The following is a 12,549-nucleotide window of genomic DNA, read 5'->3' as shown; positions in this document are numbered from 1 at the left end:
TTGTATTTTTTTTACATGGATTTTTTTAAACCTCCTCATAGAAGACTATGGGGAAAAATGCACCAAAAAAGCATAAATTAATAGTATTTTTAACTGCTTTTTCGCAATCTGACATAACTGTATGTACAAATGCTTTCCACAATCTGCAGTGCAGTTACATCACAGGAGCTGTGCCCGTGCAATCCACAGCAGGAGCCAGTTGTTATACGAACCTAAGCTCCTGTTGCATGTCCTGGGACCAACCTAGCTCCAATCCCAGCACATTACCCTAACAGATGTGATGGCGGCATGTGAAGAGTTTGTCAGAGGGAGATTGCTTCCTCTGTCAGCCCATTGGCACCCCCGCAGGGAGATTGCAGAGCGCCAATGGTTGCAATGTCAACAATGATGCCCAATCTTTTATGTCTGCCATAAACTTTAGCCTATCAGATTCCAACATAGGCGGGGTCTAATATGCTACCTGTCTGTCAAACACTGACAAGCTAGGTAATACACTGCACTATATAGTAGTGCCATGTATTATCAATGCTATTAAGGGATCACTTGTTCAAGACACCTTGTTGAACTAGTAAGTATTGTAAGAAAAAGAAAATCTTTTTTCAGAGTAAAAAGAATATTTGTGAATATAAAAGCACAAAATCACAATTTTGATGATAAAAAATTATTTAATTTGTTAAAAAAGTGACGGACAGTAGTGATAATTTTTTCAAGTCATTTTTTTTGCACAAAAGTAGTAAAACATATATAAAAGCTATAAAAAAATTGGTATTCTTGTTATCGTGTCAACATGCATATTAAAAAAATCATGTCAATTACTGTATACCTAACAAAGAGTGGTGTTTAAAAAATAAATTTGACTTAAAATGTATGTTTTATTGTTCAAAAATAAGCCCTCATACAGATCCGTTGAAACACAAGAAAGTAATTTTTTTCGAAGTGTATTTATTACCCAAACTAATAAAACATAAATAAAACTATGTACAGTTGCTATTGCCATATTCTTACTGGCCTACACAATAAGTTTAGCACGCTATATGTGTATGTGTAAGGCAGTGAACAGTGTAGAATTTAAAAAGCAAAAAACATTGTCAGAATTGCTGTTTTTCTTATATTCCTCTCAATATATAAATTATCAATATTTTAATAAAAGATTATATTTAACCTAAAAAAATCAACGTTAAATGTAATTTTGAGTGGACTTGTATTGATACAAAAGCTGCACATGGCGCAAAAAAAGAAGCAGAACTGGAAAGATTTTTGACTGCTTTGAACCTTTTTTCTTGGCGATGACTTGCATGCCAAGATCAACTCGACCTTTCACTACATCTAGTTGAATCTGCTTCAAGTCCTAATAGTATTGTTTTTGATTTTTTATAAGAAAAACTAGTTCAGTGAAAAAAGAAATTATAATTATAAAGAGTCAAAGGGAAAGACAAAAATGGAGACAAGAAACATTGAACACTAAGTTCATACGGTCAGGCAATAGTAAAAATACAACTGTTTTAGCATCACTCATGCTTATAATACCTTTGCATGTTTTCATTTTTGATGATTGAACATGGAGAAACCTTTGAGTTGTGAATCCATGCACATCGCGCCGCCGGGTATGCTCTAAACTCTACGACAAGGCAAAAGTCCTGCTTTGGGTCAATGTCATGTTCTATGGTCGAAGTATCCATGATGATAAATCCTCTGTCTACAAAATAAGAGAGAAACATAACTCTTTTAGGAGTATTAGTCAAAAGGACAGAATCTGTAACAGGGGAGTCTAGTTAGTTGAAGGGTTCGCTCACATTGGCGTATAAATAGAGCAAGAAAAAATTGCATTGCACTCTGACCAATGTTATTCAATGTGTCAGTGGTCTTCTGTGAGTTATTCCTCAGCTGTAATCGGGCTGAGGAAAAAAATGCAGCATGCTGCGTATGGCCGCGTATATTGGACGAGACTCGCCAATGTAAGTCAATGGGTGGGAGAAAAAAATGGCATACAGGCCATGTGCATGCCGTCCATTTTTTTTTCTCGCACACATCTCTCAAGAACCTCAAAATTCCATCAGCCAAGTACAGTAAATTCACAGCCATATTTATAGATAATGTGCTAGATCAGCTCACTCGGCTGCTCATAGAGGTAGACCCAGGAATGCTGTCTCTTTAAATTTTCCACTGGTTTACTGAGGTACAGCATAAACCAGGGCAGGGTTCACAACATAAACACAACATTTCTGGCCTACCAGGAAAATAAAACAAAAACAAAAGGCTCAGTCAGTGCTGTTGTGGGGATCGTCCGCTCAGGAAACAAAAAGGTTCAACTTTCCTAATCTTCAAACACAACTCTGAAGCTCAAATCTCCAGGCACACCCAACCCTGATGAACCAGAAGGCTGTGTGTTTATCCTCTGGACTCTACCCTGGGGAGGAGATATCGTGAACAGCCTTCCACCCCCTCTTCAACTGTTCACTAAACCTTGCCGTAAACATGGCCGATTAACCCCTGTCAGTACTTAGTGTGTTAGAGCATTTTTCTACGTTCAAATCACTGAAACTAATAACCTCAGTGATACATATCTCCCCTCCAGTACTATGCAAGTGACTTTGTCAGAATAGATAGAATAGAATAGATAAATACCATAGCCAAGTGAAGGACAACAAAACTGGAGGTACATGTGTATCTCTCTCCGATATAAATTCTCTTCCCCGTATGCGGATGATTAAAGAAATCCCCTTTAAGCATATTGCTACAACAGGCACATTCCAAGCAGGGAAAATTCCCCAATCTTGGGGGGCCCAAAGTCCTTTGTATAGTTACCCTCTCAGGGCCTATATCTGATTAGACAAGCCTGTCTTTCAAATTACGTCCCCTTTTGAAGGAAAAAATAGGGGGGCGGGTAAATTCACCTACTCCAGGGAGACCCTGGTGTAGTAAATGCCAATGTTTAACTACAATACTGTTAATTTGACGACTGGCTGTACTATAGGTGGAAACAAAAGGAATACGTTTGTCATTACTCTTAGTTTTCTTCATCCTCACATCAAGTCTTGGCAACCCCTTTACTTTATTCATATGTTCTATCACTCCATTAATAGGATAGCCCCTACTTGTAAATTTTCTGCACATCTCATCCAACCTGGGATCAAGTAATGAATCATCAGTTACTATTCTGCGAACCCTCAACATTTGACTCCAGAGTAGGGACTCAACCATTCTCCTTGGGTGATGACTACTAAAATGCAACAAACTGTTTCTATCAGTGTTCTTAACGAAAAAATCTGTCTTTAAGGATAATCCATTCTTATAGACCATAGTGTCCAAAAATTGGACACATTCATTAGAATGAGTCACTGTAAACTCTAATTCTGGAAAAACACTGTTTAGCTCTTGATGGAAATCAAGGAGCTCGCTCAATTGTCCCTCCCACACTACAAAGACATCGTCGATGTAGCGCCACCAGGCCCGGACACAGGGCCAAAATCTGGAACTGTACACGTACTGGTCTGACAGTGGACACTCTGTTAGCCAATTAAGGTTTAGAGTAATTGATAGTGTACCAATACTGAGAAGGGGTGGGGACAAAGTCAAATTGTTAAAACAAAAGGAACTCAGGTGGATATCTAAGTTGGACTCACTCTATCCGGGGGGTTTAAACATTGACTACAATTTACAAATATGTATACACATGTAAGGCAAAAAACTGAGCAGCACTATCCCACAGCCCAAATTATCACAGGAAACTCATAGCGGGGTTTTCAGATAAACTCTTTGCTGTGTAAAAACGTGAGACTTCGGGTGCTCCTCTCAAGAAACAAAGTCCATGTATAAATAATCTTGATAAGAAGAAAAACGAGGAGAGCACTCACCGGTCTTCTGTAAAATCACTTCTTTATTAGCAACATAACATCCAGGCAACGATGTCCATCCCTGCTCCCTCTCTCCCCCGGCCTCTATCGTTGCCTGGATGTTATGTTGCTAATAAAGAAGTGATTTTACAGAAGACCGGTGAGTGCTCTCCTCGTTTTTCTTCTTATCAAGATTATTTACAAATATGTATGTCTTAAAGCATTCTGAGTTGGTCTGTGTGTCACGTATTTTGTATAGGATTGATTTTAACATGTGTTTGGTTTTTAATTTTTGTGTTTTATCTGTAGGGGTGTAATTGATGGATGATGTAGGGATGTAATTGATGGATGACCACGGGATAAGGGAACTTAGTGCCCTGGAGTATTTCTATACTGGCCTGGTTCCCCTGCCCCTGTTTGCCATGACTGCAATTATGGAATCGGCTATCTATATTATAATTCATGTTGTTCCATTTTTTGCATTTGTTCTTCTCTCCTTCTTTTTCTATATACATTGAATGTATAATATCAGATGTTAATATATAATATGCTGCCTGTATATAATTTTTATGATAAGTTATGCTAATATCGTGCTCAAGTAGTTTGATGATATACATTGGGGATGCCATGGAGTTGGTCATATATCTTTAATCGTTGGGTCAGGTTATTAGGATATTAGGTGGGCGCATATCTTCTGTGAGTGACCCCCATACACTGTCCGGCATGTGATGATGACGTGCTTTGGTGATGGGTCGTCACCTCGCCTACTTGCGTGTGCTGTTATTCATGGCCGTGGACGTGCACGAACTTCTTGCTCTAGCGACGGCGTCATGTCACTTGTCATGTGATGTTGTTTATTCGCATGTGGCTGGGGATCGTGTGCGCCTGCGCGCTGATACCGGTGACATATGGTTGAGCGGAGTGGGTCCTTTTCGCCGGAGAGGCATCACTGTATGTCGGATCATGTGATGTGGTTTATGTTATGACCTGGTGGTTACAGAGCAGCACTGATATGACCTGGTGGGTAAAATGAATCATGGGACAAGCTCTGAGGAGGTGGTAGCTTTACTGACCGCAGTTCCTACTCCTAACACCAACACTAGAAATAGCCGTGGAGTGTTCCTGACTCTCCCTAGACACCTTGTCACAGCCTAAGAACTAACTACCCCTAAAGATGGAAATAGAAAGCTATCTTGCCTCAGAGAAATTCCCAAAAGGAAAGATAGCCCCCTACAAATATTGACTGTGAGAGGAGAGGGAAATGACACACACAGAAATGAAAACAGATTTTAGCAAAGGAGGCCAATTCTAATCTAGATAGACAGAAATAGAAAAGGATACTGTGCGGTCAGTATTAAAAACTAAAAATCCACGCAGAGTTTACAAAAATGATCTCCACACCGACTCACGGTGTGGAGGGGCAAATCTGCTTCCCCAGAGCTTCCAGCTAGCCTGAATATTTCATAATGACAAGCTGGACAAAAAGAAACATAATTTAAACTGAGCAGTAAAGTCCAAAGCAAAGGAACAACCAAAGAACTAGTAAGAACTTATCTTATGCTGAAATGGACAGGCCATCAGAGAAATCCAAGGAGAGATCTGAATCCAACCCAGAGAACATTGACAGCTGGCATGAACTACAGACCAGAGCCAAGTTAAATAGCAAGGCCAGGGGAGCCGATTAGTGAAAGCAGCTGCTACGGCTAAACTCAAGGAGCAGCAGTTCCACTCGAAAACACCAGAGGGAGCCCAAGGGCAGAACTCACAAAAGTACCATTCATAACCACAGGAGGGAGCCCAAGAACGGAATTCACAACAGGTTTACTTCCAGGGGTGAGTTCATCATGTTAATAGGCGCGCTTATTCTCTTGATACGTGAGTTGTGATTAGATGACAGCATTGCGTTTAGGTAACTCTGATAGGAGGTTGAACTTGAATGAATTTGATGATTTGTTGAGACAGCTGGATCGCTGATTGGTGCGAGTCTGACATGTGGGATGATATATGCTATGCGGTACAACATTGGCCAAAGGTTCATGCACATATGGGACAGACGTGGCTATTGGTCAAAGTCTGACAACACTTGTTTGTTTATTTTTCTTTGGTGGTGGCCATGTGTCACTAGGGGGGCGAATGGGATTAATTATGAGGTCTTGGTTATACCTAATGTATTGCGGGTCATCCTTATACATATATATTATGTAAGATATTCTTTTTATATAGAATTGGATAGTGATTGGTGGTTGTTTATCCACTTCCTATTTAAGACCGCCATTTGGACTGTTTTGTATGCTTGAAAAAGACCTTTATGGTTGAAACGTCGCATTTGGCACAATAAAGAATTTTTTACTTCACCTGGATTGGATGCTGTCCTTCACTTGGCTATGGTATGTACTTTTCCTCTTGGGTCCAGTGGAATTAGGACGGGCATCCTCATGCCACTTGTGCTGTCAGATACTTTTTGATTTATAGAATAGATAAATATTCTGTAGATATATAATGTTACAAGCCTCCTATATATAATAAACTTGCACCCTTTAGTGCATTTCATGTGGCAGTAAAGAGTTTTTAGCCTTTTTTAACCTAATAAATAAATAAACAATAAAAAAACACGTGGGGTCCCCCTATTTTTGATAATCAGCAAAGGTAAAGAAGACAGCTGACTCTGGGAAGGTCTCTGGTTATTGGGCTCTTCCCAGCCTAAAAATACCAGCTCGCAGCCACCAAAAGGTGGCACATCACTTTGAATATGCCAATTCTGTTGCTTAGTGTGACCCTTCTCGATTGCCCTGGTGAGTTGGCATTTTCTGCCAGCTGACGGAATAGTACGTCAGCTGGCAGATCCCCTGCTTTAAGGTGGGCTCCGGCAGTGAGCCCACCTTAAAGCCACGACATGTCAGCTGTTTTGTACAGCTGACATGTGCGCGCAATGAGCGCGAGCGGAATCGCGATCCGCCCGCGCCCATTAACTAGTTAAATGCCGCCATCAAGCGCTGACAGCGGCATTTAACTAGCGCTCCCGGCCGCGCGGCCAGACGTGCTCGCACCGCTGACCCCCGTCACATGATCGGGGGTCAGCAGTGCATTGCCATAACAACCAGAGGTCTCCTTGAGACTTCTATGGTTGTTGATGGCCGATTGCTTTGAGCGCCACCCTGTGGTCGGCGTTCAAAGTACACCACCATTTCTACTACATAGAGGTGATCTGTACTTCACCTCTATGTAGCAGAGGCGATCGAGTTGTGCATGCTTCTAGCCTCCTATAGAGGCTATTGAAGCATGCCAAAATTAAAAAAAAAAGTGTTTAAAAATATAAAAAAAAGAAAAAATATATAAAAGTTTAAATCACCCCCCTTTCGCCCCAATCAAAATAAAACAATAAAAAAAATCAAACCTACACATATTTGGTATCGCCGCGTTCAGAATCGCCCGATCTATCAATAAAAATAAAGGATTAACCTGATCGCTAAACGGTGTAGCGAGAAAAAAAATCAAAACGCCAAAATTACGTTTTTTTGGTCGCCGCAACATTGCATTAAAATGCAATTACGGGCGATCAAAAGAACGTATTTACACAAAATGGCATCATTAAAAACGTCAGCTTGTCACGCAAAAAATAAGCTCTCACCCGACCCCAGATCACGAAAATTGGAGACGCTACGGGTATCGGAAAATCGCACAATTTTTTATTTATTTATTTTTTTGCAAACTTTGGAATTTTTTTCCACCACTTAGATAACAAATAACCTAGAAATGTTAGGTGTCTATGAACTCGTAATGACCTGGAGAATCATAATGGCAGGTTACTTTTAGCATTTGGTGAACCTAGCAAAAAAGCCAAACAAAAAACAAGTGTGAGATTACTCTTTTTTTGCAATTTCATCACACTTGGAATTTTTTTCCCATTTTCTGTTACACGGCATGGTAAAACCAATGGTATCGTTCAAAAGTACAACTCATCCCGCAAAAAATAAGCCCTCACATGGCCATATTGACGGACATATAAAAAAGTTATGGTTCTGGGAAGGAGGGGAGCGAAAAATGAAAATGAAAAAACGGAAAAAGCTCCGGGGGTGAAGGGGTTAAGGTAATGGGGCTTGGGGTTGATATTAGCTGTGTCAGTAAGGGAGATGTGTCAGACACCCCCATTACTAACCCACTAATAAAAAAAACACACACAAAAAAATGCTTAAATTAAATAAACACTTCCCAACACTTTCCCTTGTTCACCAATTAGTTAAATTAATTACAGTAGAATTCTGGCTTCAAAGAGTCACTTTTATAGCATTGTAAGCCTACAAATTGAAATACAATTTGGCCTGGCTGGGGACGCAGCCTCAGTGACCTGCTGTAACCTCGATGACACTAGTCACTGATGCTGCACCCTCAGCAACTCATTCCTCAGTGGCTCTCAGCCTGGACGGTCGCATCTTGGCACCGTCCAAGTTGAAAACTGCTTATACCCAGACATGGATTATGGCATGGGACAGAGCGATGGAGAGGTGAGGAATATGGTTGTTTTTTATTTTTGCTTTAATGCAGAAGACGATAGCTTCAATGGAATAAGTGTTAGGTGAGTATAACTGTGTTTATTATTTTTAAATAAAAAAGGAAAAGTGTGTTTTGTATTATTTCTAATAAAGGACTATATTCTAGCTGTGTCTTTATTTACCATGTAACTATAGGATTAGTAATGAATAGGTGTCTTATAGGCACTTCTCCATTACTAACCGTGGGCTTGATGTCACCAGACAATACAAAGGTGACATCAACCCCCCAAATATGAACCCCACTTGCCACCACTACAGGCAAGTGGGAAGAACCCCAAAAATGCCAGAATTGGTGCATCTAAGGCCAGCGTCACACTCAGCGTATGAAAATAAGGTCCGTTTTTTACGGCCGTAATACGCAGAAATGTTCCCAAAATAGTGATCCGTATGTCATCCGTAGGCAGGGTGTGGCAGCGTATTTTGCGCATGTCATCCTCCGTATGTAATGCGTATGGCATCCGTACTGCTTGCAAAATCGACATCTAATGGATTTATGGGCTCAAATGTTCGTTAAAACATATATACAGTATATGTATACTGTATTTATATTTAATTCAGTGCGAGGAAGCATAAAAGCCGGTAATTAAATTGCCGGCTTTTTCTTTCTCCTTCACAAACCCGACATGATATGAGACATGGTTTACATACAGTAAACCATCTCATATCCCTTTTTTTTGCATATTCCACACTACTAATGTAAGTAGTGTATATGTGTCAAATTTGGGTGCTCTAGCTGGTAAAATAAAGGGTTAAATCGCGGAAAAAATTGGCGTGGGCTCCCGCGCAATTTTCTCCACCAGAGTGGTAAAGCCAGTGACTGAGGGCAGATATTAATAGCCTAGAGAGGGTCCATGGTTATTGGCCCCCCCTGGCTAAAAACATCTGCCCCCAGCCACCCCAGAAAAGGCACATCTGGAAGATGCACCTATTCTGGCACTTGGCCACTCTCTTCCCACTCCCGTGTAGCGGTGGGATATGGGGTAATGAAGGGCTAATGTCAATGGCGTCAATTGTGACACCTATCCATTATTAATCCAATGGTACGAAATGGTTAATAAAACACACACACATTATTTTAAAGTATTTTAATGAAATAAAGACACAGGGTGTTTTAATATTTTATTATACTCGTAATCCACCTGAAGACCCTCATTCTGTAAAAAAGGTAAAATAAAAAATCAACAATATCCCATACCTTCCGTCGTTCAGTCAGTCCCACAATGTAAATCCATCTGAAGAGGTTAAATCATTTTACAGCCAGGAGATTTGCTAATGCAGTTGTGCTTGTGGATGTAAAATGTTGTCAATGAATGGAATGCAGGGGGAATGTCCTGTAGTTACCTTGAGTCGCGATGATGCGCCCTCTGCTGGATGTCCTCATATGAACTCGAGCCTGGGAACTTTTCCCACGCTCGAATTCAAATGAGGAAATCCAGCAGAGGGCGCATCACCGTGACTCAAGGTAACTACAGGACATTCCCCTGCTTTCCATTCATTTTCCGGGGTTTTACATCCACGAGCACAACTGCATTAGCAGAGCTCCTGGGTGTAAAATGATTTAACCCCTCCAGATGGATTTACATCGTGGGACTGACTGAATGACGCAAGGTATGGGATATTGTTGATTTTTTATTTTACCTTTTTTACAGAACGAGGGTCTTCAGGTGGATTACGAGTATAATAAAATATTTAAACACCCTGTGTCTTTATTTCATTAAAATACTTTAAAATAATCTGTGTGTGTTTTATTAACCATTTCGTACTATTGGATTAATAATGGATAGGTGTCATAATTGACGCCTCTCCATTATTAATCTGGCTTAATGTCACCTTACAATAGCAAGGTGACATTAACCCTTCATTACCCCATATCCCACCGCTACACGGGAATGGGAAGAGAGAGGCCAAGTGCCAGAATAGGCGCATCTTCCAGATGTGCCTTTTCTGGGGTGGCTGGAGGCAGATGTTTTTAGCCGGGGGGGCCAATAACCATGGACCCTCTCTAGGCTATTAAAATCTGCCCTCAGTCACTGGCTTTACCACTCTGGCGGAGAAAATTGCGCGGGAGCCCACACCAATTTTTTCCGCGATTTAACCCTTTATTTTACCGGCTAGAGCGCCCAAATTTGGCACATACACACTACTAACATTAGTAGTGTGGAATATGCAAAAAAAAGGGATATGAGATGGTTTACTGTATGTAAACCATGTCTCATATCCTGTTGGGTTTGTGAAGGAGAAAGAAAAAGCCGGCAATTGAATTAACGGCTTTTCTGCAATCTCGCGCTGAATTAAATATAAATATAAATATATATATATATATATATATATATATATATATATATATATATATATATATATATATATATGTGTCTCACTGATATAGATATATATATATATATATATATACCTATTCTATTTGTACACATTTATTCTACCTATTCTATTCTGTCAGTGTGATTTTACTGTACACCGCACTGAATTGACGGCTTTTCTAGAGAACACCGCTGCGTATTTCTCGCAAGTCACACGCATGGTCCGTGTGTAATCCGTAATTTTCTTGCCCCCATAGACTTTCATTGGCGATTTTTTTTTGGCAATACGGTGACAAACGCAGCATGCTGCGATTTTCTACGGCCGTACAAGACCGTATAATACGGATCAGTAAAATACGGCAGATAGGAGCTGGGCCATAGAGAATCATTGTACCGTATGCAATCCGTATTTTCTGCACCTCTCATATGTCCGTAAAACTCGCTAGTGTGACGCCAGCCTTATAGATGCTCCGTTTCTGGGCAGCTGCGGGCTGCTATTTTAGGCTGGGGGGCCTATATCCATGGCCCCTTACCAGCCTGAGAATACCAGCCCCCAGCTGTCTGATTTAGCTTGGCTGGTTGTCAGAAGTTGGGGGGACCCCACACCGTTTTATCAAAATTATTTAAATAATTTAAAACTGTTGGAATAAGTTTAAATGCAACAACTCCATTCCTGTTGTAGTCTGCATTGAATGTCTATGAGTGTTCATTTGTCAGCTATGCTGTGATTGTTAAAGTTTGTAAAAAAAAAAAAAAAAGGTCAGAGGACACTCACTGATTGCATCAGTCTGCTGCTGTTTCCTTCACAGAGAGACATGTGTTACATGGACTAGATTATATCGGTAGTTACTGTCAAAGCTTTCTTATTTTGTTCCAGTTCAAGCTGCATATATTAAACACAGTTTGCCTTACGTTGGATTCTGCTGCTTATATGAAGTAACACGCGCTGCTGTGGTAATACTCCGGCTAACAGGTTATGGGCCCAGCCACCGGAAAGTAAATGGTAAAAAGCCCAGTCACCGGAATAAGCAGCGAGCCAAGCGCAGACAGCACAGAGGAACCCCCGGAATACAAGGACACCGGAACGCAAAGGTACCGCAGTGTACAGAGCACCGGACAGCGCAGCTTAAAGGGCCAGTAACAAACAAAAAAAAGAGGTACAAGAGACAAGAATGTCTACAGAAAGGAATGCAGTGAAGTACACAGTGCCAAGTCTCACAAATCACAATTACAGCTCCTGGAAATTCAAGGTAAAGATGTTACTTATAAGAGAGGGTACATGGAAATGTATTGAACAGCCTGTGCCTGACCCAGTACCGGGTGATTGGCTAGAGACTGATCAGAAAGCACAAAGCACTATTTCCCTCAGCATAGATGATAACCAGATTGTACATGTATGCAAATGTGATACTGCAAAGAAAATGTGGGAAGAATTACAGAAAGTGCATGAAAGGTCAAATCTCAGCAATAAGCTATATCTTATGAGAAAGCTGTATCAGTCTAAATTAAGTGATGGCCAGCATATGCAGGACTATATCAGAAACACCCTAGAGATTGTGGAGCGCCTAAGGGGTATTGGTGAAGAAATTAAAGATTTTCATGTTGCTGCATTACTATTAAGTGGTCTTCCAGAAAGTTATGACACGCTTGTGACTGCATTAGATGCCAGACCAGATGATGAACTCACACTAGAATATGTGAAAGGGAAACTTGCAGATGAATACAAGAGAAAGTCAGAGACTATTAGCAATAATATATGCAAAGCAGAAACAGCATTAAAGACACAGTACTTTTCTAAAGCTCAGAGTCATTTAAAGGAAACTCGTGAATGTTTTGTCTGTAAAAAGCCTG

At 40.6% G+C, this 12,549-nt stretch overlaps 1 protein-coding gene across 1 annotated transcript in view; it reads right to left on the bottom strand.

Moving 5' to 3' along the window:
* FLT3 (fms related receptor tyrosine kinase 3) overlaps positions 1-12,549 on the bottom strand; it is a 158,441-nt gene that overhangs the window by 63,859 nt on the left and 82,033 nt on the right. Inside the window, exon 9 of the mRNA XM_077298293.1 lies at positions 1,528-1,696. Within this exon, the coding sequence (XP_077154408.1) occupies positions 1,528-1,696 (169 nt within the window). The remainder of the gene's footprint in view (positions 1-1,527; positions 1,697-12,549) is intronic.

Source organism: Ranitomeya variabilis, chromosome 3 (assembly GCF_051348905.1).
Source record: "Ranitomeya variabilis isolate aRanVar5 chromosome 3, aRanVar5.hap1, whole genome shotgun sequence".
In the NCBI taxonomy this organism is placed as follows: domain Eukaryota; kingdom Metazoa; phylum Chordata; class Amphibia; order Anura; family Dendrobatidae; genus Ranitomeya; species Ranitomeya variabilis.
Note: the sequence above shows the minus strand (reverse complement) of the source record. Positions and strands in the feature narration are given on the sequence as shown.